Below are 26,478 nucleotides of genomic sequence, written 5' to 3' on the forward strand. Positions count from 1 at the left end.
TAAAAGTAGCAGAATTTTATTTACAAAATGTTAAAGACAATCTTTCACACAATCTTGTTGCAGTGTATAAAATAAAAGAAAGTATTTCCAGTACACATCAATACAATATATACAGCACAGTTGCATGGGACTGGACACCAGGGTTAGCCCACCTAAAATGGATATTTCAGTTTTTGGCAGATACAAAAAAATAAGCCACCTAACAACTTGTCATGTATCTTGGTGATTCTACTGAAAAGATCTGTGCTGAAGTTCCTATGTTCAGTCTGCCTGCTCAATTTTTTTATGTTTTATTTTATGGAGATTGCAACACTGGAAACACAATGTTGGAACACCCAAAACTCAGTGTAGAAGAGGAGATCTCACTGGTGAAGTATCCGAGACGATTGACTAATGCTGGCCTTACACCTGTAGAATTAAGTTTGGAGCATTCATACGAGAAAGTAAAAAAAATAACTAAATAAAAAAATATCACTCATCCAACCAAATAATTGATGGTGCCTTCGTGGACCCAACTCATTTCGAATGACTTTTTGTTTGAATAGCATGTCAATGCCTCCACTGTCCAGGAACGAATGAACTTTCTCGTTAAAGAATGTGCTACTTCTGGATTAACTTTGACATGTGTATGCGCTCGTTACAATTTTTCCTCGGCTGTAAGCCAACTCAAACCATTACAAATTCATTCCCATTCAATGTGACAAAATTATTTCATCTTTGTTCTTCAATGTTTTTTTTGTTCGCCAAGGACAAAACTGATTGTGGAGTCATCCCGTTTAAATCTTTAGATAATTTAACAAACATTCTGAGAATGACCATTTTAGAACAAAATGCTACAGATGTAAGGCCAGCTTTAGTCCACCAGGGACAAACACTTTCACAATACAACAAAATTCCCAACAAAAGTATCATGTGATGCTAAAGAATTTATACATTTGCAGATTTAATGTACTTTTTACAAAAAAAAATGATAAAATAATAATAATGAATATCCTTTTTATACCCAACCCATATTCTAAGCGGTTCAGTCGCTAACTATGGATTTCTTTTTCTTTATTATAGTATATTTACAACTTCAAATGTCTTCGCTAATTTTTGCCATTTTTAGGAATTCTAGAAAAGTTGAGTGTTGTACATTTATGAACATAAAAGCTAAAAAACACAAACTTTAACATTAGACCTGTAAGACAGACTGATGCTAGGTATAGAACACAGATTTCAGAACAGAAAAAAAAAATCTCATATAAAACTTAACATTCAAAAAGAAAAGGTTTGAAAATGGTAGTTTATGCTTTTGTAAGAACAAACAGTTTTTCATTAAAAGTGGAATTTTAAAGAAGATTGTTCTCTTCATTGCATGCTTGCAGTGCCCTCAAATCTCAAAGGTTTCAATACCTAGCAATAGTTCATTATGAGTGGGTACACAGCCAGTTGAAATATTTTTTTGGATAATTGGCAATTAGTAAGACTGTCTGGTAAGATGAAGACAGCTGCTGATGACATCAATCTGATGACCCTGAACAACCTGCAGTACTGGAGCAGTTCTGTAAAATGTAAGTGTCTCATTTGTCCTCTTTCACTTTGGTTTTTCTGTATACCATCTCTCTGAAGCTGGACAGGATTTTGTTTTCCCTCTTCCGCCTCTCTTCTTGGTTGAATGAAGCCAGCGCCCTCTTTTCATCTGCACTGTAAATCTGGTTCTCTTTACGCAGACGGACAGCTTCCATACGGCGATGTCTGAACAAACACAACATTGTGTTAGCATATATAAAGACACAAATTTATTTCCCCAATCTCACCCGATAATACTGAGGCACCACAACAGAAAGAATAATTCCAGTGTTAGGCTGCTTTCACACGGAGGCGCTTTACAGGCGCCATAGCACTAAACATAGCGCCTGTAAAGAGCCTCTCCTCTCGCCCCAGTGTGAAAGCCCGAGTGCTTTCACACTGGAGCGGTGCGCTGGCAGGACTCCAAAAAAAGTCCTGCAAGCTGCATCTTAAAGGGGCACCGATCAGCAGTGTTCAAACTCTAATCAAGAAGTGGAAAATGAGGGGTTCTGTTGAAACCAAACCACGGTCAGGTAGACCAACTAACGTTTCAGGCACAACTGCCAAAAAAACCCACAAGTAACTTCAGGTGAAATACTCTCTGAAAACATGTGGTGTGGCTGTTTCAAGATGCACAATAAGGAGGCACTTGAAGAAAGATGGGCTGCCTGGTCGAGTCGCCAGAACAAAGCCATTACTACGCAAATGCCACAAAGTACCCCGCTTACAATACGCCAACAGCAAAGAGACAAGCCTCAAACCTTCTGGCACAAAGTCATTTGGAGTGATGAGACCAAAAATGAGACCAAATTTTTGTCCACAACCATAAAACTCTACATTTGGAGAGGAACCAACAAGGTCTATGATGAAAGGTACAGAGGTGGATCGGTGATGTTTTGGGGATGTGTGAGCTACAAAGGCACAGGAAATTTGGTCAAAATTGTTGGCAAGATGAATGCAGTATGTTATCAAAAAATACCAGAGGAACATTTGCATTCATCAGTCAGAAATCTGCACATGGGACGTACTTGGACATTCCAATATGACAGTGATCCAAAACACAAGGCCAAGTCGACCTGTCTTTGGCTACAGCAGAATAAAGTGAAGGTTCTGGAGTGGCCATCTCAGTCTCCTGACCTCAATATCATTGAGCCACTCTTGGGAAATCTCAAATGTGATACCCTAATGATTAAAGCACAAGTTGGATGTGTGAAACGTGTCTACATGACTAAATATCTGGTGTCCCTGGTGTATCCTGGTCATTTTCAATAAAGGCACACTATTTTTGGAACCTTTGGATGTGCAGCCAGTTCTTCTTTTCCAGGGGAAATTAGAATAGGAGGTTTAGGGCCACTCTGTGCACAGAGCAGGCAAGTATAAACATTTTTGTTATACATTTATTTTTTTAAAGAACATTTACAATCAATTTCAGTTTACCAAAAACAGAACTTCCGCACTATTATTTCTAAAGAGTGCTAAAAACTAATTTATGTTGTCTGTAGCCTGATCAACATTAACACTCACCTGCTTCCACTCATTACATAGCCTGACTTCTCAAAAGAGGCAATTTCATCACTTGTAAGGCCAATTTCACCTCTCCTTGGGATACGCTTTCCAGCTTTAACGTATTCTGCCATCGCAGCACCCTCACCAGGTAGCAAAGCATGTCCGTAGCTGTACAGGTGAATATATGCAGTAAAGATAATGAAAAGCAGTTCACATGTACAAACATAACACACAAATATATGCCAATTTCTCTCTTTGGATGTATATTTATTATTAGCATATGTACGGAATAGCAAATACATCTAGTTTGCAGTAACGCTAACAAACGGCAATCGTTAAAGTTGAACTTCACCTACAAAAGGGAAGACAACCCAAGAGGCTGTGGATCCATTGAGAAACTGAAGCATTACTCCCGCATGCACAGTGGAAAACTGGCTGCGAAGCACCAGGAAATCACAGCCGGCGGAGCCGGAGACCTGAAGGCCAGTAGAGAACTGGCCGGGTGAGGACAGTGCTGGATCCCTGGACTTTTAAAGATCATGTTTAATAAAAGTCAAGAGCTACAACAACATTTGTAGCTGCTGACTTTTTTTTTTCTTCCCCAGAGTGAAGTTCCTCTTTAAGAATAGGACCTAAATACACTTACATTCTTACAAATACGTGAAAAAAACTCTTTGGCAAATGTTGCTCGCACTTCAATCAATATCTAAAATGATATAGACACTGGTGCCAAGTGTTGCTGTTTAGGTGTACTAAAAAGGTTTAATCATGGTTTTCACCAACAAGTGAGGGGATAATGCGTCCCTTCAAGTCTCTAGATTAAACTAAATTACGATTCATAGATGCCAATATATGATCCAGGCAGTAGGCCATTGTAATACAATAATTACAATAGACTTGAATTGTTTCATTAGCAATGTATAGGATGGCTCCATGGTAGGGGTAATTAAAAGTCGTTGAATAGGTCAGGGTTGGAGGTTCAATTCCCGAGTAATGCAGGTCATGATTGGAGAGGGATTTTTAGAATAATGAGAGAGTTATGCAGCGTAGACACGACCGGACTTTTCAGCATCAAAGGTCCGACGGAACGAATCCGTCGGACAATTCAATCATGTGTGGGCTTCATTGGACCTTTTCTGTCTAAAAATCTGACGGACCTTAGAAATAGAACAAGTTTCAAATCTTTCCGACGGACTCGATTCCTATCGAAAAATCCGTTTGTCTGTATGCTAGTCCAACGGACCAAAAACGACGCAAGGGCAGCTATTGGCTACTGGCTATGAACTTCCTCATGCTAGTCCGGTCGTACGTCATCATGATCGAAGCGATCGGACCTTGGTGTGAGCGTGTGTAGGCAAGTCCGTTTTGTTGGAACTCCGTCAAAAAGTCCTTCGGAGTTCAGTCTGACGAGAAGTCCGCTCGTGTGTACGCGGCATTAGTGTTCTAAAGTTATATTTAACCTACATTTAATGAATGGGAATGATAATGATCTATAAAATAATGTTTTTTTTTTTTTTTTTTTTTTTTTACGTCATTGAGAGGCTTATATTCAAAATGCTAATTTGACTTAATTTTAATCTTTGGAGGTAATTTAATGCATATAATTTAATTCGATTTCTGTGGGAAAAGTTGGATATTAAATTTGTCGCTTCAGAGTGGGATAAATGGTATATGGTTAGGCAGCTTTTGGGGTTAGGGGATCAAGTATTTGAGGTTGGGAGAAAATTGAATGATCTTGAATGAACATCTCTCATATTTCTAATAAATTTGTCCAAATGTTAAGCTTTGAGGGTATAAGATTGGAACTATTTATTTAATTTGATTCGGCATATCTGGGGTTAATATCTCCCGAGTTAGCCGTATATAAACTGGCGAGTAGAGGTGTGCAGTTTAGCCCTATGAGGAAGTCCGCACATGTCAGTGGGGATGTGCTGGATTTTGTTTTCGTGCAAAGCAGGGAAGAAATTCCAGCACATTCCTTGGTAACAGCAGTTATGAATTAAGGTTAAGTTGATGTGTAGCGCCACCTTATGTCTGTATATTTATTTATTTTTTTCCCCAGATACTATTTTAATTTTTGGTGGTTCTTAAAAAGGGGCAGCAACACTTTTTTAATTTATAGTTTCATTAACCACTTCTCCTTAGGTGGACGTCATATGACATCCTGGAGTTTAAGTGTTTAAATCTGCAGCTGCAGGCATCATTTATACATCTTTTTTTTCCCCACCCCTACCCGCCGTTGCGATTGGTGAGCCGGAGAATGAATCGGCCGGCGACGGCAGTTTACCATAGAGAATACTGTGGACCAGATGGTCCCAGCAGTCTGTATGACCTTCCGAGGCTGGGCGCGACATTATGGACGTCACGTCCGGCCTCGGCAGATGTAAACACTGCTGTTTCCTCGGCTGGGAAGCCAAGATCGATTTTTTTTTTCAGGCTTCCAGCCTAGAGGCGAGATCTGGGGACTTTTATACCCCAGATCTCGCTGTAAAGAGGAACTGTCATGCCCTATTCCTATTATAAGGGCGGCACAGTGGTCTAGTGGGTAGCACTCTCACCTAGCAGGAAGAAGGGTCGCTGGTTCGAATCCCAACCACGACACTACCTGCCTGGAGTTTGCATGTTCTCCCTGTGCCTGCGTGGGTTTCCTCCCACACTCCAAAGACATGCTGGTAGGTTAATTGGATCCTGTCTAAATTGTCCCTAGTATGTATGAATGTGAGTTAGGGACCTTAGATTGTAAGCTCCTTGAGGGTAGGGACTGATGTGAATGTACAATGAATATGTAAAGCGCTGTGTAAATTGACGGCGCTATATAAGTACCTGAAATTAATAAAAAATTATAAGAGAGGTTTACATTCCTTGTAATAGGAATAAAAGTGATAAAAAAAAAAAAATGTAAAAGGGAAAGTGTAAAAAAATTAAAAGGTAAAATAAATAAAATATAAAATGAATGCGCCCTGGCCCCCACACGCAGAAGTGAACGCATATATACGTCACGCCCGCTTATGTAAACAACGATCAAACCACACGTGTGAGGTATTGCCACAAATGTTACAGCGAGAGCAATAATTCTAGCCCAAGACATTCTCTGTAACTCTAAACCAGTAACCTGTAAAATTTTTTAAAGCGCCACATTTTTAAGTACCGAAGTTTGGCGCCATTCCACGAGTGTGCACAATTTTAACCACTTGACGACCGCCTCACGCCGATGTACGTCGGCAAGGCGGCACGGACAGGCAAAATCACGTACAGGGTACGTGATTTGCCTTCCGCGGGTGGGGGGTCCGATCGGACCCCCCCCCGCCGCCCGAGGCGGTCCCGTTCTGTCCCCCGGCGATCAGAGACGAGGGGGAGGCCATCCGTTCGTGGCCCCCCCCCTCGCGATCGCCGCCGGCCAATGGGAACACTCCTTTGCTGCTGTATGCTAAACAGCAGCAAAGGAAGTGATGTAATCTCCCCTCGGGTCGGTAGTTTCCGTTCCGGCCCGAGGAGAGACGACATGTGAGTGAGTGCACCAACACACACACACACACAGTAGAACATGCCAGGCACACATTACACCCCGATCCCCCCCCCGATCGCCCCCCGATCCCCCCCCAATCACCCCCCCCCCCCCTGTCACAAACTGACACCAGCAGTTTTTTTTTTTTTTTTTTTTTTTTTCTGATTACTGCTGTGTCAGTTTGTGACAGTTACTGTGTTAGCACAGTTACTGTTACCCCCCTGTAGGTCTAGGGTACCCCCCTAACCCCCCCTAATAAAGTTTTAACCCCTTGATCACCCCCTGTCACCAGTGTCGCTAAGCGATCATTTTTCTGATCGCTGTATTAGTGTCGCTGGTGACGCTAGTTAGTGAGGTAAATATTTAGGTTCGCCGTCAGCGTTTTATAGCGTCAGGGACCCCCATATACTACCTAATAAATGTTTTAACCCCTTGATTGCCCCCTAGTTAACCCTTTCACCACTGATCACTGTATAACCGTTACGGTTGACGCTGGTTAGTTTTTTTTTTTTTTTTTTTTATAGTGTCAGGGCACCCGCCGTTTATTACCGAATAAAGGTTTAGCCCCCCGATCGCCCGGCGGTGATATGCGTCGCCCCAGGCAGCGTCAGATTAGCGCCAGTACCGCTAACACCCACGCACACAGCATGCGCCTCCCTTAGTGGTATAGTATCTGATCGGATCAATATCTGATCCGATCAGATCTATACTAGCGTCCCCAGCAGTTTAGGGTTCCCAAAAACGCAGTGTTAGCGGGATCAGCCCAGATACCTGCTAGCACCTGCGTTTTGCCCCTCCCCCAGCCCACCCAAGTGCAGTATCGATCGATCACTGTCACTTACAAGGCACTAAACGCATAACTGCAGCGTTCGCAGAGTCAGGCCTGATCCCTGCGATTGCTAACAGTTTTTTTGGTAGCATTTTGGTGAACTGGCAAGCACCAGCCCCAGGCAGCGTCAGGTTAGCGCCAGTACCGCTAACACCCACGCACGCACCGTACACCTCCCTTAGTGGTATAGTATCTGAACGGATCAATATCTGATCCGATCAGATCTATACTAGCGTCACCAGCAGTTTAGGGTTCCCAAAAACGCAGTGTTAGCGGGATCAGCCCAGATACCTGCTAGCACCTGCGTTTTGCCCCTCCGCCCGGCCCAGCCCACCCAAGTGCAGTATCGATTGATCGCTGTCACTTACAAAACACTAAACGCATAACTGCAGCGTTCGCAGAGTCAGGCCTGATCCCTGCGATCGCTAACAGTTTTTTGGTAGCGTTTTGGGGAACTGGCAAGCGCCAGCGGCCTAGTACACCCCGGTCGTAGTCAAACCAGCACTGCAGTAACACGTGGTGACGTGGCGAGTCCCATAAGTGCAGTTCAAGCTGGTGAGGTGGCAAGCACAAGTAGTGTCCCGCTGCCACCAAGAAGACAAACACAGGCCCGTCGTGCCCATAATGCCCTTCCTGCTGCATTCGCCAATCCTAATTGGGAACCCACCGCTTCTGCAGCGCCCGTACTTCCCCCATTCACATCCCCAACCAAATGCAGTCAGCTGCATGAGAGGCATTTTCTTTATGTCCTCCCGAGTACCCCTACCCAGCGAACCCCCCCAAAAAAGATGTCGTGTCTGCAGCAAGCGTGGATATAGGCGTGACACCCGCTATTATTGTCCCTCCTGTCCTGACAATCCTGGTCTTTGCATTGGTGAATGTTTTGAACGCTACCATTCACTAGTTGAGTATTAGCGTAGAGTACAGCATTGCACAGACTAGGCACACTTTCACAGGGTCTCCCAAGATGCCATCGCATTTTGAGAGACCCGAACCTGGAACCGGTTACCGTTATAAAAGTTAGTTACAAAAAAAGTGTAAAAAAAAAAGAAAATATGAAATAAAAAAAAAAATAGTTGTCGTTTTATTGTTCTCTCTCTCTCTATTCTCTCTCTCTATTGTTCTGCTCTTTTTTACTGTATTCTATTCTGCAATGTTTTATTGTTATTGTTATTATGTTTTATCATGTTTGTTTTTCAGGTGTGTAATTATTTATACTTTACTGTTTACTGTGCTTTATTGTTAACCATTGTTAACCATTTTTTTGTCTTCAGGTACGCCATTCACGACTTTGAGTGGTTATACCAGAATGATGCTTGCAGGTTTAGGTATCATCTTGGTATCATTCTTTTCAGCCAGCGGTCGGCTTTCATGTAAAAGCAATCCTAGCGGCTAATTAGCCTCTAGACTGCCTTTACAAGCCGTGGGAGGGAATGCCCCCCCCACCCCCACCGTCTTCCGTGTTTTTCTCTGGCTCTCCTGTCTCAACAGGGAACCTGAGAATGCAGCCGGTGATTCAGCCAGCTGACCATAGAGCTGATCAGAGACCAGAGTGGCTCCAAACATCTCTATGGCCTAAGAAACCGGAAGCTACGAGTATTTCATGACTTAGATTTCGCCGGATGTTAATAGCGCCATTGGGAAATTGGGGAAGCATTTTATCACACCGATCTTGGTGTGGTCAGATGCTTTGAGGGCAGAGGAGAGATCTAGGGTCTAATAGACCACAATTTTTTCAAAAAAGAGTACCTGTCACTACCTATTGCTATCATAGGGGATATTTACATTTCCCGAGATAACAATAAAAATGATTAAAAAAAAAATATGAAAGGAACAGTTTAAAAGTAAGATTAAAAAAGCAAAAAAATAATAAAGGAAAAAAAAAAAAAAAAAAAAAAAAAAAAAAAAGCACCCCTGTCGCCCCCTGCTCTCGCGCTAAGGCGAACGCAAGCGGCGGTCTGGCGTCATATGTAAACAGCAATTGCACCATGCATGTGAGGTATCACCGCGAAGGCCAGATCGAGTGCAGTAATTTTTCCAGTAGACCTCCTCTGTAAATCTAAAGTGGTAACCTGTAAAGGCTTTTGAAGGCTTTTAAACATGTATTTATTTTGTTGCCACTGCACGTTTGTGCGCAATTTTAAAGCATGTCATGTTTGGTATCCATGTACTCGGCCTAAGATCATCTTTTTTATTTCATCAAACATTTGGGCAATATAGTGTGTTTTAGTGCATTAAAATTTAAAAAAGTGTGTTTTTTCCCCAAAAAATGCGTTTGAAAAATCGCTGCGCAATTACTGTGTGAAAAAAAAAAATGAAACACCCACCATTTTAATCTGTAGGGCATTTGCTTTAAAAAAATATATAATGTTTGGGGGTTCAAAGTAATTTTTTTGCAAAAAAAAAAAAACTTTTTCATGTAAACAATAAGTGTCAGAAAGGGCTTTGTCTTCAAGTGGTTAGAAGAGTGGGTGATGTGTGACATAAGCTTCTAAATGTTGTGCATAAAATGCCAGGACAGTTCAAAACCCCCCCAAATGACCCCATTTTGGAAAGTAGACACCCCAAGCTATTTGCTGAGAGGCATGTCGAGTCCATGGAATATTTTATATTGCGACACAAGTTGCGGGAAAGAGACAAATTTTTTTTTTTTTTGCACAAAGTTGTCACTAAATGATATATTGCTCAAACATGCCATGGGAATATGTGAAATTACACCCCAAAATACATTCTGCTGCTTCTCCTGAGTACGGGGATACCACATGTGTGAGACTTTTTGGGAGCCTAGCCGCGTACGGGACCCCGAAAACCAAGCACCGCCTTCAGGCTAAGGGCGTGAATTTTTGATTTCACTCTTCACTGCCTATCACAGTTTCGGAGGCCATGGAATGCCCAGGTGGCACAAAACCCCCCCAAATGACCCCATTTTGGAAAGTAGACACCCCAAGCTATTTGCTGAGAGGTATAGTGAGTATTTTGCAGACCTCACTTTTTGTCACAAAGTTTTGAAAATTGAAAAAAGAAAAAAAAAAATGTTTTTTCTTGTCTTTCTTCATTTTCAAAAACAAATGAGAGCTGCAAAATACTCACCATGCCTCTCAGCAAATAGCTTGGGGTGTCACTTTCCCGCAACTTGTGTCAAAATATAAAATATTCCATGGACTCAATATGCCTCTCAGCAAATAGCTTGGGGTGTCTACTTTCCAAAATGGGGTCATTTTGGGGGGTTTTGTGCCACCTGGGCATTCCATGGCCTCCGAAACTGTGATAGGCAGTGAAGAGTGAAATCAAAAATTTTCACCCTTAGAAATCCTGAAGGCGGTGATTGGTTTTCGGGGTCCCGTACGCGGCTAGGCTCCCAAAAAGTCACACACATGTGGTATCCCCATACTCAGGAGAAGCAGCTGAATGTATTTTGGGGTGCAATTCCACATAGGCCCATGGCCTGTGTGAGCAATATATCATTTAGTGACAACTTTTTGTAAATATTTTTTTTTTTTTTTGTCATTTTTCAATCACTTGGGACAAAAAAAATAAATATTCAATGGGTTCAACATGCCTCTCAGCAATTTCCTTGGGGTGTCTACTTTCCAAAATGGGGTCATTTGTGGGGGTTTTGTACTGCCCTGCCATTTTAGCACCTCAAGAAATGACATAGGCAGTCATAAACTAAAAGCTGTGTAAATTCCAGAAAATGTACCCTAGTTTGTAGACGCTATAACTTTTGCGCAAACCAATAAATATACGCTTATTGACATTTTTTTTACCAAAGACATGTGGCCGAATACATTTTGGCCTAAATGTATGACTAAAATTTAGTTTATTGGATTTTTTTTATAACAAAAAGTAGAAAATATCATTTTTTTTCAAAATTTTCGGTCTTTTTCCGTTTATAGCGCAAAAAATAAAAACCGCAGAGGTGATCAAATACCATCAAAAGAAAGCTCTATTTGTGGGAAGAAAAGGACGCAAATTTCGTTTGGGTACAGCATTGCATGACCGCGCAATTAGCAGTTAAAGCGACGCAGTGCCAAATTGGAAAAAGACCTCTGGTCCTTAGGCAGCATAATGGTCCGGGGCTCAAGTGGTTAAAGCTTGACATGTTAGATATCTATTTACTTGGGGGTAACATCATCTTTCACATTATAAAAAAAAAAATCAGGCCAGCATAAGTGTTTTTTTTTTTCCATGAAACGAGAAAAAAACGAGTTTGAAAAATGTAGGAGTGCCAGAATAGGCCCCGTATGGAAGTAGTTAATTGTGCATTTAAAATTTTTATACTTGCCTAACACTGAGTTAAAAACTTTTGTGGTGCATCTTTTATTGTAAGTAATAAATAATTTACACATTTAATAAGACAAAAGGAAATATCCAAACATTAATAACCCTCAGCAACCATCTTTTATGGTTCTGATACTTCAAACCCACTAAGTGATGAAATTCAGCTGGTTTGGCGGCGATCCATTAAATAACACTGCTCTCTGCGCTGCTTCACGAAATAACCTCATGTGTCATGTAATTAGTTACACGCATTTCTTACATAATTAACAGTTTTAGTCAAAGGGTAAGTCTTAGAAGAAAAAAAAATAATATATATATATACATATATTATATCAGCTGCTTACTCTAATGGCTTATCGTCTTGTGACAGATGTGATATCGGAGCTTCAGGTCCAACTAATTCAGCATCATCCAGGATAGTTTCTGAAGACAAAGTCACACACAAAAAGATTGTAAACAGTAATTCTAAAACATATCATTTACATGTCAATTTTGCTGCCTTTGTATAACCATGTACAAAGAGTACACATGCCTGGATGTGATTTATAGTTTTAAATTGACAATAACTATAATTCATAACTATAGTAATGTTATTGGTCTCAGAATTGTGGGAAGATCACAAGCACCTTCATGCAAGAGTGCTTTTCATACCGGCAAAAAAAACTGAAAAAGTTGGGCTCCAGACAGATCTTGACCACTTGCCGACCGGCTCACGCCGATATACGTTGGCAAAGTGGCACGGCTGCGCAGAACCACATACCCATACGTCAACCCCTTGATCGCCCCCCAGTGTTTAACCCCTTCCCTGCCAGCGACATTTACACAGTAATCAGTGCAACTTTATAGCACTGATCGCTGTATAAAATGTCAATGGTTCCAAAATAGTGTCAAAGTGTCCGATGTGTCTGCTGCAATCACGATATAAAAAAAATAAATAAATAAAAACGATTATATATATATATGTGTGTGTGTGTGTGTGTGTGTGTGTGTACACATCTCAAAAAGTAAAAAAAAATATTGCTTTTTTTTCAAAATTGTCGCTCTTTTTTTTGTTTATAACGCAAAAAATAAAAACCGCAGAGGTGATCAAATACCACCAAAAGAAAACAATTTGCAGGGAAAAAAAGGACGTCAATTTTGTTTGGGTACAACGTCGCACAATGACGTAATTGTCAGTTAAAGCGACGCAGTGCCAGTTGGTCAGAAAGGGGCTAAATCCTTCCGGGGCTGAAGTGGTTAAAGACCAACCGTTTTGTGGCGCTTTTACAGTGAATTTCCCATGTGATCATTTAAGTTTTTCAAATTTGGTTGGAGTTCCATTCTAAGCAAAAGGAAGTCATGTTCACACCAAAAAGACCTGACTGGGCATCTGAAGTGAAACATACTAGGGAAAATTGTTCCTGAAATCAGCCCCAAATTGTTAAAATTTAGAGGAAAAAAAAAAAAAAAACGTACTTCGCTCTACCCAGCTATCTTCCTGCATTTGTTCATCATCGGATTCTTCACTGCTGGAGTCACTCGATTCTTTCCTATTTTTCTTGCTTTTCTTTCCCTTTGATTTCTTCCTGTAGGGAACATTAAAAGAAAAAAAAAATAAAATATATCTACACATACAATGAATATAAAAAGTCTACACACCCCTGTTAAAATGTCAGGTTTCTGTGATGTAAAATTTATGGGACAAAAGATAAATTTCAGAACTGTTTCCACCTTTAATGTGACCTATAACCACTTAAGCTCTCACACCAGTTTACCACCTATGGACCAAGCCATATTTTCACATTTCAGTTAAGGGTCTATTCATGAGGCTATACCTTTGTAATTACTTATGATACAGGATTGATACATATATCATTTTTTGGGGGACAAACAGGGCTTTCTTGTGATCTTAAGGTCTACTGGGAATTTTATGAATTTATTTGCATGTTAAGTTGAAAAACAAGTAAAAATTTGAAAGAAATTACATTTTTTTTCCAAGTTTGATCAGCAATATTTTGAACACAGGTACCATTACTGTGGGGAAAATGTATATATATTTTATCCTGCTGATTGTTCTATTAATTGCAACACTAAAAATGTAATTTGTGGTAGAAAGCATGTTAAATAGGTATTTACAAAAAAAAAATGTTAAAGGGCATGTATAGGTTAATTAAGGGTTAAAATTCCCTGTGCACACAATAAACCCTCATCTGTGTTAACTGCAGCCCTCCCATCTCACAAATAGCTGTCTGTCAGGGAACTGAAGAGATAAGACAGCTACTGTTACTTTTGCTAAAATATACAAGTACACTAAGGGCTCTTTCACACGGACGATCCGTATGCCCCTTTTTTCATCCTTCCGTTTTCAGATGAAAAACAGACATACATGTATCCCTATGGAGCGTCGGATGTCAGCGGATGAACGTCCGCTGACATCCGGCCCGCTCCGATCCGAAAAAGTGTAACGGAGGAAAACCCTACTTTTCCATCTGTTTTCGGATCAGATGACGACGGACTCTATGGTCCGTCATCATCCGATCCCCCATAGGGGAGAGCGGCGCTCTGACAGGTCCATCGCTGCACAGTGTCCCCGCTGAGCAAGCGGGTGTTTACCGGCCGGATCATCACTGATCCGCCCCGTGTGAAAGAGCCCTAAATGGTCACTGTGATTGGCTGTCACAGTGATCATTCAATAAGAAATGCTTCCGATTGGCCCCTGATCGTAGCATCAGCAGCTCCTCTTTCTACACACACACACACACACACACACACACACACCAGGTCTCACAGAGCTGTGCATGTGAACCAGCAGGGGAGATAAGCAACTGCATGCAGTCTCAAAGATGTACAAGACACGCCTGGAGTCCAGAGGAAGAGATTTATTAGGCATTTGTAACATGCCAAAAGGTAGGAAACTGGACAAACTGTGCAACTCATTTGTACAACAAGCTGAAATCTTTTAGGTGGAGGGAAGTAAAAATAAAATAATATGGTTGCATAAGTGTGCACACCCTTAAACTAATACTTTATTGAAGCACCTTTTGATTTTAATACAGCACTCAGTCTTTTTGGGTATGAGTCTATCAGCATGGCGCATCTTGACTTGACAATATTTGCCCACTCTTCTTTGCAAAAACACTCCAAATCTGTGAGATTGAAATGGCATCTCCTGTGCACAGCCCTCTTCAGATCACCCCACAGATTTTCAATCAGATTCAGGTCTGGGCCATTCCAAAACTTGAATCTTCTTCTGGTGAAGCCATTCCTTTGTTGATTTGGATGTATGCTTTGGGGGTCACTGTCATGCTAAAAAGATTACTCTTCATGTTCAGCTTTCTAGCAGAAGCCTGGAGGTTTTGTGCCAATATTGACTGGTATTTGGAACTGTTCATAATTCCCTCTACCTTGACTAAAGGCCCCTGTTCCAGTTGAAGAAAAACATTTTTTTTTATTGGCACAAAACCTTCAGGCTTCTGCTAGAAAGAACAACATGAAGAGGAACTTTGTCTTTCAGCATGACAACAACCCAAACCATACATCCAAATTAACAAAAGGAATGGCTTCACCAGAAGAAGATTCAAGTTTTGAAATGGCCCAGCTAAAGCCCAGACCTGAATCTGATTGAAAATCTGTGGGGTGATCTGAAGAGGGCTGTGCACAGGAGATGCCCTTACAATATCACAGATTTGGAGTGTTTTTGCAAAGAGTGGGCAAATATTGCCAGGTCAAGATGTGCCATGCTGATACTCATACCCAAAAAGACTGTGCTGTAATAAAATCAAAAGGTGCTTCAACATAGTATCAGTTTATGGGTGTGCAACCACATTATTTTTGTTTTATATTTTCTACCACCCCCCCCTTTCCCCAAAAAAAAAAAAAAAAAAAAAAAAGAGATTTCAGTTTGTTTTTCAATTGGAGTTTTACAGTTTATAGGTCACATTAAAAAGGTGGAAAAGTTCTGAAATAATTTATCTTTGTTTCATTTTTTACATCACAGAAACCTGATATTTTAACAGGGTTGTGTAGACTTTTTATATCCACTGTGTATATTATATATATCATATTTTCCGGTGTATAAGGCGACCGGCCGTATAAGACGACCCCCCAATTCTACTGTATTTCTACAGTTTTTGCATAATACTCACTGTATAGGATGACCCCCCTTCTGAGGCTTCATATTGCCTCTATTTTCTTCTTGGCGCCATACCGCACTGAGCCAATCACGACGAGCGATGTATTCTATTAATGAATACAAAGCCTGCTCGGATTGGCAGAGGCTGAAACATCATCAGCCCGCGCCTCTCTGACTCTCAAAGCCAATCCAAGCAGGCTACTGTATGTAGCCTGCTCGGATTGGAAGAGGTCATTACCAAGCAGGCTCTGTATTCATTATTGGAATACATCGCTCGCCGGGATTGGCTCAGCGCTGTATACTGTATTTAGCCGAAGCTACATACAGTATTACCGCACATCCGATGGGCTGACATACAGCCGACTGCATTTGATACCCGGCGTATAAGACGATCCCCGATTCTTGCACGTTTTTTTTTTTAAGTGTAAAAGGTCGTCTTATACGCCGGAAAATACGGTATATATATATATATTTTTTTTTTGAAAAGTAAGATTTTAATATCTCAATGAACAAAACTGAATTTTATAGAGCATTTGTTTAGCTCATTACATGAAAGTAAGGTTAAAGCGGGGGGGGCTGGGGGGGAGGAGGGAGGAGGAGGAGGATGATTTCTACCTGTTTTAACAGTGTCTCCCAACAATTTAGATGACTCCTCCCTGGCTGATGTCAGCAGGGGAATCTCAGTCCTGCCCACTGGAGATATCCCACGGAGAGAGTCAAGAGCCTGGAGTCTTCTTATCGCTGGGAGAGGTGCTGTGAAAACAGGTAAAAGGGTTTTTTTTTGTGCATAGGCTTTAGGAGGGGCTTCCTTCATTAATGACACCCATGCATGTCATTCCTCTTCAGTGTACGCTGTATTGTGTCACGGGAAACAAATCACCCCAGTCATACTTTCTTTTTCGTGTGCAAATTAACAAATCTTGAATGCAATCAATGGCCCGCATTGGTGGGAGTATTTTGTAGTATAGTGTTGTATAAAAAAAAAAATGTTGATTCTGAAAGGAAAGTAAAGGTTTTCTGACAAGTCTGTTGGGTGTACTCATTTATCCTGAGCACTGTATATACAGTGAGGGAAAAAAAGTATTTGATCCCCTGCTAATTGTGTATGTTTGCTCACTGACAAAGAAATGATCAGTCTATAAATTTTAATGGCAGGTTTATTTTAACAGTGAAACAGAATAACAAAAAATACAGTAAAATGCATTTTAAAAAAAGTTACAAATGGATTTGCATTTTAATGAGTGAAATAAGTATTTGATCCCCTAGCAATCAGCAAGATTTCTGGCTTCCAGGTCACTTCTATACAGGCAACAAGCTAAGATTAGAAGCACTCTCTTAACGGGAGTGCTCCTAATCTCAGCTTGTTATCTGTATAAAAGTCACCTGTCCACAGAAGCAATCAGATTCCAATTTCTCCACATGGCCAAGACAAAGAGCTGTCCAAGGATTTCAAGGACAAGATTGTAGACCTACACAAGACTGGAATGAGCTATAAGACCATCGCCAAGCAGCTTGGTGAGAGGGTGACAAGTGATGCGATTATTCACAAAATGAAAGAAACACAAAATAACTGTCAATCTCCCTCAGTCTGGGGCTCCATGCAAGATCTCACCTTGTGGAGTTTCAAGGATCACGAGAACAGTAAGGAATCAGCCCAGAACTTCACGGGAGAATCTTGTCAATCTCAAGGCAGCTGCGACCATAGTTACCAAGAAAACAATTGGTAACACCCTACATCGTGAAGGACTGAAATCCTGCAGCGCCCGCGAGGTCCCCCTGCTCAAGAAAGCACATGTACAGGCCCGTCAGAAGTTTACTAATGAACATCTGAATGATTCATAGAACTGGGTGAAAGTGTTGTGGTCAGATCAGACCAAAAATTGAGCTCTTTGGCATCAAATCAACATGTTTGGAGGAGGAGGAATGCTGTCTATGACCTCAAGAACACCATCCCCACTGTCAAGCATAGAGGTGGAAACATTATGCTTTGGGGGTATTTTTCTGCTAAGGGGACAGGACAACTTCACCACATCAAAAAGGATGATGGATGGGGTCATGTACCATCAAATCTTAGATGAGCACCTCCTTCCCTCAGCCAGGGCATTGAAAATGGGTCGCGAATGGGTATTCCAGCATGGCAATGACCCAAAACACACGGCCAAGGCAACACAGAAGTGGCTCAAAAAGATGCACATTAAGGTCCTGGAGTGGCCCAGCCAGTCTCCCGACCTTAATCCTATAGAAAATATGTGGATGCAGCTGAAGGTTCGAGTTACCAAATGTCAGCCTAGAAACCTTAATGACAAAATCCCTCCCGAGATGTGTGCAAACCTGGTGAGCAACTACAAGAAACGTCTGAATTCTGTGGATTGCCAATAAGCGTTTTGCCATCAAGTCATGTTTTGTGAAGGGGTCAAATACTTATTTCACTCTTTAAAATGCAAATCAATTTATAAACTTTTTGAAATGCGATTTTCTGGATTTTTTTGTTATTCTGTCTCTCACTGTTAAAATAAACCTACCATTAAAATTATTTACTGATCATTACTTTTTCAGTGGGCAAACGTACAAAATCGGCAGGGGATCAAATACTTGGATATATACAGTGAGGTAAAAAAAGTATGTGAGGAAGTTCTAAACCAATATAGTAAGTAAATGAATCTCACAGACCTCAAGTAGTGCGGATGCCTACCAGCTGCTTGTTTAAAGCGAAAGCCAGTATCCTCATTAGGATCTGTGTTTGACGTTCACAAACTGGAGCTGTAGGCTGCTTTAGCGACTTCAAGAACACTGCCTGAAGATGGCTACTGTGTGAACAAGGCTTCAATTACTGACCTCCTTCCGAAAATAAAAGTTGTCTGGTTAACATGCTGTTCCTTGATCTTCAATATATTCTGAGTCACTGACTCACTTGTTCAAGGTCATTGCCTCAGTGAGTATTGAAGAAATATATCTAGCATTTTCAGGGGTTCAATGGGCTTTCTACAAGCTTCCCTTATGCCAGCCTACTTGAAGCCAAAGATCAAGTTGTTACGTCGTAACTACCAAGCAGAGGTCAACTTGTAGTGAAGTCCATCAGTAGAATTGGCTGGAATCCCTGGAGCATACGCTATTTTGGACGATATTATGGATTTATAACCTAACCTGTTGTGCTAAAAAAAAAATATTCCTATACGGTTGTTTGTTTTTTTTTTCATATAGTTGTTTTTAGTGCGACATACTGTCTAGGCACTAGTCTGTTCCACTGTTCTGCTTGAAAACTGTAAAAATTAAATTAAAACAAATAAGTAGAATTGGCACACAGTCACTGATTCTTAGAAATAACTTTGTTATGACTGGATTTTAGCCTGCATTAAACTTTTTGGATGGACTTCCTTTGATGGCTGACAGGAGCCCTAATTGTGCACCGGCGTACCCTTGGACACCACTAAGCACCGCAGGCTGAGCACTTTTTTGCTGTGCCATAACTTATAGTGAAGATCTGTAATAGGCTAGAGATCAAGAAAAAAAAAAAAAAAAGTGTATATGGCACACATGCAGCAGACAAAAATTGCCAAAGGGCTCCTGTGCAAGCACCCACTTCAATAACAAAACACTTATTCACGATTAGATAAATTAATATTTGTGATACCCCACAATCTTTCACAGTTAATATCCTAATATTATTAGACAGCAAATAGTTCCTCTCTTCAAATTAGACAAATAATCTTTATACCTCAATGTTGGCCCCGCAGCTTTAAAAACGGGCAAGGTTCAGAACACAGTCACTGGTGTAGTACATGTGGTCACTATAAAAGGGCAGGGTGTGTTGTAATGCCTGTATGCCATTCTGACAAAAACCATGTGAGCCATCAGTGCAGCTGTTCTTGAATGACAGGAGCCAAAAAAAAAAAAAAACAGAGAAATTGATTGGGGGGGATATATATTCTATTCTATTATGGTTTAGTATAAATTTTAGGTTATATACAGGTATTAGCTTATCTGCCATGGAATAGACTAGGCCTGTGCAAAGTATGTGTTCTATATTTCTGATCTTTCTCAAGAACCACCTGAGAAAACATTTCAAAAGTAAATTCTGCCTTGATTTCCAGACCTAGTGGTAAATCTCCACAATTGCTATATACCCCTGTCCTCTGAGTGTGCCTTTCGTAGTCTGAATGGCAATCTCAATAGACAATGGAATGGCAGGCCACAGGATGTAGCCTTCAAGTAAAGCCCTGGAAACAAAGGAACTAAATCAGAGAGCATAACAGAAAAAGGCACCTTAAAAGTGTTTATTTCTAGGCAGAACTTTGAAAAAGAAAAAACACTTACTTTCGATGTTTTTTCTTCTTTTTCTTGGATTTCTTTTTTTTACTCTCATCTGCAAAAAAATAAAAAGAGAAAAACAAACAGTTTTCAAAATCTAATTTTAAAACAAAATAAATCACTTAAAAAATGCTACAAGTCAATTTTTTTTTTTTTTGCTGGACATAATACTTAGTCGATTTTCCGCCCATGCCTCTAATCTGCTCTCTTGACCACTTGCCTACAGGGCACTTTCACCCCCTTCCTGCCCAGGCCAATTTTTAGTGGTGACATACTTTGAATGACAATTGCACGGTCATGCAACACTGTACCCAAATGAATTTTTTTTATAAATTTTCTTCACACAGAGCTTTCTTTTGATGCTATTTAATCACCGCTGTGTTTTTTTTTTTTAGTAAAAAATAAAACAAGTTTTTCTTAGTTTTTGTCAGTAAATTTTGTAAATAAGTAATTTTTCTCCTTCACTGATGGGTGCTGATGAGGCTGCACTGATGAGGAGGCACTAATACACTGCACTGATATGTGGCACTGATGGACACTGAAAGGCAGCAGTGACTGACATCACTAATGGGCACTGATTGGTGGCACTGGGGGGGGTTGGGCTTTACTGTAATCAGGGCACTGATGATCAGTGCCCCGATTACATGTCCGGCTGATCCCTGCGAGGAGATGCTGCTGATCGTCTCTCCTTGCCACAAACTCTGTGTCAGTGTGAGGCAATGAGAGACGATCACTGGCACTTCCGTATTTACATGTGACCAGCTGTGATCGAACACAGCCGATTACATGGTTAAAGAGCCGCGTGATCGGCTCTTTACAGAGATCGGGGTCGTGCCGTTTCCCAGCAACACGGCGCGGTCGCGTGCGAGAGCAGCCGTTCTGGGGCGACGTCATATAAAGTCCACCCAAAATGAGAGTCGCACTGTCCCTCTGTCATTTGATGGTGGGCGGGCAGAAAGCAGTTAAATACCTTGTTGAAAGATGATCGTCCGATACTTCTTGGAGCATTGGACCCCTGGTCTCTTGCAAAATACTGTGGTTTGTTCTGCCAGCCCCTGTCACTATAATTGTCCTGTAGAGACATAGGGTCTGACGGATCAACCAGCAGTGCTAAGCAGGGGACCCACCATCCAACACACCTAGATGCCAAAGATTCAACAGCAAATTTTAGACCTTTAAGAAAGTTTAAAATCAGTGGTGTGTGGGCAGCAGGAAAGGTGTGTATTCAGTCTTTTCTTTATAGGCTGATCCAACTAACAAGTTTTTATTCCAGCAACAGAGTTGTTTTAAGGCTCCCTGAAAGCTCTTATGGCTGTATATATTACTTCCAATTACTTAGTTCAAAACAACACCCAGTAAATACCTGGTGATCCTGTCAGTCCCATTCCTGTTTGTTTTTGACCACGCTAAGCACAGAAGCAGATCTGTACCAGCATGGTCAATATGGCGGCATGCTTTCTTCTTGGGAGCTATAAGACACTGTAGTCACATGGCATGCCTACAGCCCCTTAGTCCGAATGCTGCCACCTACCCTAACCCATGATCCAACACATTCCTAAATGCTAGCTTTGGGGTGTAGATGCTAGGGACTGGGGTGTGTGTGCAGATGGCATAGATACTAGGAAGTGACGTGTGTGTGTGTGTGTGTGTGTGTGTGTGTGTGTGTGCACAGAGTTCACTGGTCTCTCCTCCTGTAATTGTGAAAGCCAATTATTTCTCGAAATTTACATACTATGGATAGATTCATAATTACCGCTGCTTTCCGACTCAGAGTCACTCTCACTTTCATCAGCGTGCTTTTTACTTTTCTTTTTTGCTGACTTTTTCTTCTTTTTTTTTTTTCTCTTTTTCTTCTTTTCTTCTTCAAAAGACATATTTAAGGAAAAAGTAACCAAAAAACAGATAAACAGGACAATTTTACAAGTGCAATAATAAAGGCAAAACGTGTTTAATTAAATATCTACCTTCTGAGGTAGAATCAGAGCTACTGGATTTTTTTGATTTTTCTTCGTCTTCTACAGGTGTGTGTTCATCTGAGCTAATAAATAAATAAATATATATCAACACATATGGCTGGAATGATTTTCATGATCAATATTAGCAACTAAACAAGAAAGCAAATTCAGATATAAACTTACTCAGGTTCTGGAACTTTGGGTGAAAGACCCCAAACTTCTGGAGCTCCCAACTCCCCAATCCTTTCCCTTTCATTTAAACGCCTAAGGGTTAAAACAAAAATGAAAATACAAATTTAGAATGACTAATGCAGGTTTTAAAAGATATCAAACACTGTGCTACATATAAACAGTTACAGAGGGTTCTAAATTAAACTGTATGCAAACTTCAACAATGAACTTTCTTTAATTTGATCATATTTGATCTGGTAACAATACCACTGAAAGAGTTTTGTTATATCTGTTTAATGAGTAAAAAAAAAAAAAACCTTTTGATCCTGCCAGAAATCTTTACTTCTCTGTGAAGACTACAGAACCACTCTCCCTATGATATGGAAATGGAGAGTGGGAGAAGTACTGCATTCCTGCGGAAGTAAACAATGCCGAGGACTGGACTCGGCTGAAAAAAAGAGATCTTACTTTTTTTTTTTTTGATCTCTGTCTTTCCAGTCTGGAGGAGAGTCCTGGGGTCTTATTGACCCCAGATCTCTCCATAAATGGGACCTGTCACACACCATTCCTATTACAAGGGATGTTTAAATTCCTTGTAATAGGAATAAAAAAGTGATCAAAAAGATAAAAAATAAAATTTAAAGAGAAAGTGTAAAAAAAAGAAAGAAAAAAAAAAGTAAAATAAACCATAAAAAAAACAAGTAATAATTTAAAGCGCCCCCTGCACAGAAGCGAACGCATATGTAAGTTGTGCCCACATATGTAAACAGCATTCAAATCACACATGCGAGGCATCACCGCGTGCGTTGGAGCATATGCAACATTTCTAGCACTAGACCTCCTCTAACTCTAAACCGGTAACCTGTAAAAAAAATAAAAATAAAATAATGTAAGCATCGCTTATGGAGATTTTTTAAGTACCAAAGTTTGGTGCAATTCCACAAGTGCGCGCAATTTTAAAGGGTGACATGTTAGGTATCCATTTACTCTGAATAACATCATCTTTAACATTATACAAAAAAAATGGGCTAACTAGTTTTTTAATTCATGAAAAAAAAAAAAAAAAAGAAAGCATTTGAAAAATTGTTGCGCAAATACCTTGTGACATAAAAAGTTGCAACAACCGCCATTTTATTCCCTAGTGTGTCTGCTAAAAAAAATATATAATGTTTTAGGTGTTTTGAGTAATTTTCTAGCAAAAAAATACTAATTTAACCACTTAAGGACCGGCCTATTTTTCAGACTATACATACATATAAAAATGTTATTTATTTTTTTCCAGACACCCTAGAGAATAAAATGGCGGTCGTTGCAATACTTGCAATCACACCATATTTGCGCGGCGGTCTTACAAGTGCAATTTTTTTTTTGAGAAAAAATACACTTTGATTTAAAAAATAAGATAACAGTAAAGTTAGCCCAATTTTTTTTTTTTATATTGTGAAAGATAATGTTACGCAGAGTAAATGGATACCAACATGTGATGCTTCAAAATTGCGCCCGCTCGTGGAATGGCGACAAACTTTTACCCTTAAAAATCTCCATAGGCCATGTTTAAAAATTTCTACAGGTTTCATGTTTAGAGTTACAGAGGAGGTCTAGGGATAGAATTATGCTCTTACGATCACGGCAATACCTCACATGTGTGGTTTGAAGATCGTTTTCATATGCGAGCGTGACTTGCGTATGTGTTCGCTTCTGCACATGAGCTCGGTGAGACGGGGTGCTTTAGAAAAAATTATATAAAAAAAAAAAAAAAAAAAAATTTAAACATCCCTTGCAATAGAAAAAAAGCATGACAAGGACCTCTTAAATGTGAGATCTGGGATCAAAAAGACCTCAGATCTCATATTTACACTAAAATGCAATTAAAAAAAAAAAAAAAAAAAAAAAACTTCCCCTTTAAGAGCATGGGGCGGAAGTGGCGTTTGACGTCGCTTCCGCCCGCCAATGCTATGGAGCCTAGCAGGGGCCATCTTTCCCTCACTCGGAATCCAGGCAGTGAGGGGGGCGGACTTGATAGTCTCCGCCGCTACCGACGGCTCCGGTAAGCGGCAGAGATGACCAGAGCACGGCAGGGGGGGTGGCCCTCTTCCACCCCCAATAAAAGTGATCTCACGGCGAATCCACCGCTGAGACCACTTTTATCCCAAAGAGGACAGTCAGCCGTTTTAAAAAAATACAGGGGTTATAGCAGCTAGCTGCTGCCATAAAAACAGTATTTAATATCAAAGTAGCGGTGTATAACAACAGCGGCTGGTCCTTAAGTAGTTAAACGTGTAAACAAAAATCTCCAGAAAACACCCGCTATGGAAGTGGTTAATTAAGCTTTGACAGAAAGAACTTGAAGCTGATTGGTTTCTGAGCAGAGCTGCACCAGATGTTGCACTCTCCAGTTTTAGTAAATCAAACCCAATAGGTGAATAGTGTGCAAGTGCATATAAATACTCCAAAAGCTGAAAGCCCGAAGACTTTCAAACTGGAGCAGTGCGCTGGCAGGGCGTCAGAAAAAGTCCTGCCAGCAGCTTCTTTGGAGTGGTGAACTCACCGCTCCTCCACCGCTGCTCCCCATTGAAATCAATGGGGCAGCGCTGCAATACCGGTGGCGTTTTGAGGGCGGATTTAACCACTTTTCGGCCACTAGTGGGGGGTTAAAACTACCCCGCTAGCGGCCGAATAGCGCCGCTAAAACGCCCGGGCGTTGGCAGTGTGAAAGGGGTCTAAATCACATTCCTACACTAGGTACAATTCACACAGGCAGAGGGAGAACATGCAAACTCCAGGAAGGTAGTGTCGTGGTTGGGATTCGAACTGATGACCCTAGTGCTGCTAGGTGGAAGTGCTAACCATTTAACCACTGTGCTGCCCCATAGGTGGCATTAGAGCTGCCACATATCTGTGTAATGCCGGCGTCTTATCGAATAATGCGCATAACGGGTCTGCTGATACGCAGGACACACTGTCACTCCAGCTGATATGTTGATCTGCTGGTGTGACGTCAACACAGCGCATGCACAGATTGTCAGAGGTATTATCTGATGCTCTGCAAAGCGCAGAGAGAAGAATGTAATTGTCAAATTCTGCCATGCTATTGTGAGGTGGGTTTTGTGCGTGTTGCAGGGAGAGTCCAGTGTGTTGAATGCCAGGTTTTGTGTCTAAGGGCGGATTGCAACACACAAAACCCGCCCTACAACACATACAAAACCCGCCCTGCAACAGTGAGGCAGAATCTGACAATTACGTTCTCCGTCGGACATAATGCCTCCAATCTGCGCATGCGCTGTGTTGACGTCACACCAGCTGATCAACATATCAGCTGGAGTGACGTGACGTGGCGTCCTGCGCATGCACAGACCCATCGGAGGCATTGTTCGATATTACACTGGCACTAATAAAACATACAAGTGTGGTTTTCTACACTCTTCTCATCTGCAGTGTGTGTACTAGTCATGTACAATGTGCTCTACATTCCAGGCATGTCCCTGGTGAGATGAGACGTCAGTATGCCTATGTTAGCTCTCCACTAAACTTACTGATCCCCAGTCTGGGCACCATGACAACTACAGATCTAAGGAGCACCACACACAGTGAATGGGGACCACTCACCTGGCGATGAAGGCCTCCTGCCTCTGTCGGAGGATCTCCTCCTTCCCCTTGTCATAGTACTCCCCCCATTGTTTACTTGCATGCGGCCTGCTGAACACAGCTCTGTCTCTGGAGTGGCTCCGCCGGTGCCCGTTGCTGACTCCTCTGTCTCTGGACCGAGACCTCCCCGTCCTCCTACCCGGAGAGCCGCTGTCATGCCGTCTTTTTCGGGGAGAGCCTGGGCTCCGGCTCCGAGAGTGGTGTACAGGAGCCATTCCTGACCCCCATCTACTATACACGGAACCGGAAATCGACCGACCGGATACGTGTGTCCGCCTGTGATACCCGTCCGTGTGATGGGGGCGTGGCTGTGCACTGGTGCTGCGGGTCCCCCGAGTAACAATAAATGTGTACAGGCTCAGATTAGATCCTAGTGGTGGGATTTCAGTCTTCTACAGCAATGTTTGTTTTGCTTGTAGGATGTGAAATGTCTCCCTGAGGTTTCTGCCGGGGGCGGCTGAACCAGCATGATTCAGAATCATAAGCACTGCCAAGGGTGAACTTGATTACATAATACTTGGTATTCCATTTTAGTTTTTGACTTTTATATACTGGTATTTTAAAGCATATGGCAAGTAGGGATGAGCATATCTTCCTGTGTTTAGTCTGCAAACAG

General features: G+C 41.3%; 1 protein-coding gene across 1 annotated transcript; it reads right to left on the reverse strand.

Moving 5' to 3' along the window:
• NKAP (NFKB activating protein) lies at window positions 1–26,144 on the reverse strand. Its single transcript, XM_073599341.1, has 9 exons — window positions 25,824–26,144; window positions 22,230–22,310; window positions 22,056–22,129; window positions 21,845–21,952; window positions 20,098–20,146; window positions 13,128–13,237; window positions 12,017–12,095; window positions 3,076–3,225; window positions 1–1,737 (listed from the first exon to the last, which is right to left on the reverse strand). Exons 1-9 carry the CDS (start codon window positions 26,075–26,077, stop codon window positions 1,563–1,565), a joined length of 1,080 nt encoding a protein of 359 aa, XP_073455442.1. The 5' UTR covers window positions 26,078–26,144; the 3' UTR covers window positions 1–1,562.
• Window positions 26,145–26,478: the final 334 nt, after the last annotated feature.

This window comes from Aquarana catesbeiana, linkage group LG09, assembly GCF_042186555.1.
Source record: "Aquarana catesbeiana isolate 2022-GZ linkage group LG09, ASM4218655v1, whole genome shotgun sequence".
NCBI lineage: Eukaryota > Metazoa > Chordata > Amphibia > Anura > Ranidae > Aquarana > Aquarana catesbeiana.

Coding starts and splice junctions, on each gene's coding strand:
- NKAP (XM_073599341.1), bottom strand. CDS start 26,077: ATGGCTCCTGTACACCACTCTCGGAGCCGGAGCCCAGGCTCTCCCCGA. Junction 3,226..12,016: donor CAAGACGATAAGCCATTAGA/GTAAGCAGCTGA, acceptor TCACCTGTACAG/CTACGGACATGCTTTGCTAC. Junction 1,738..3,075: donor TATGTAATGAGTGGAAGCAG/GTGAGTGTTAAT, acceptor GTGTTTGTTCAG/ACATCGCCGTATGGAAGCTG.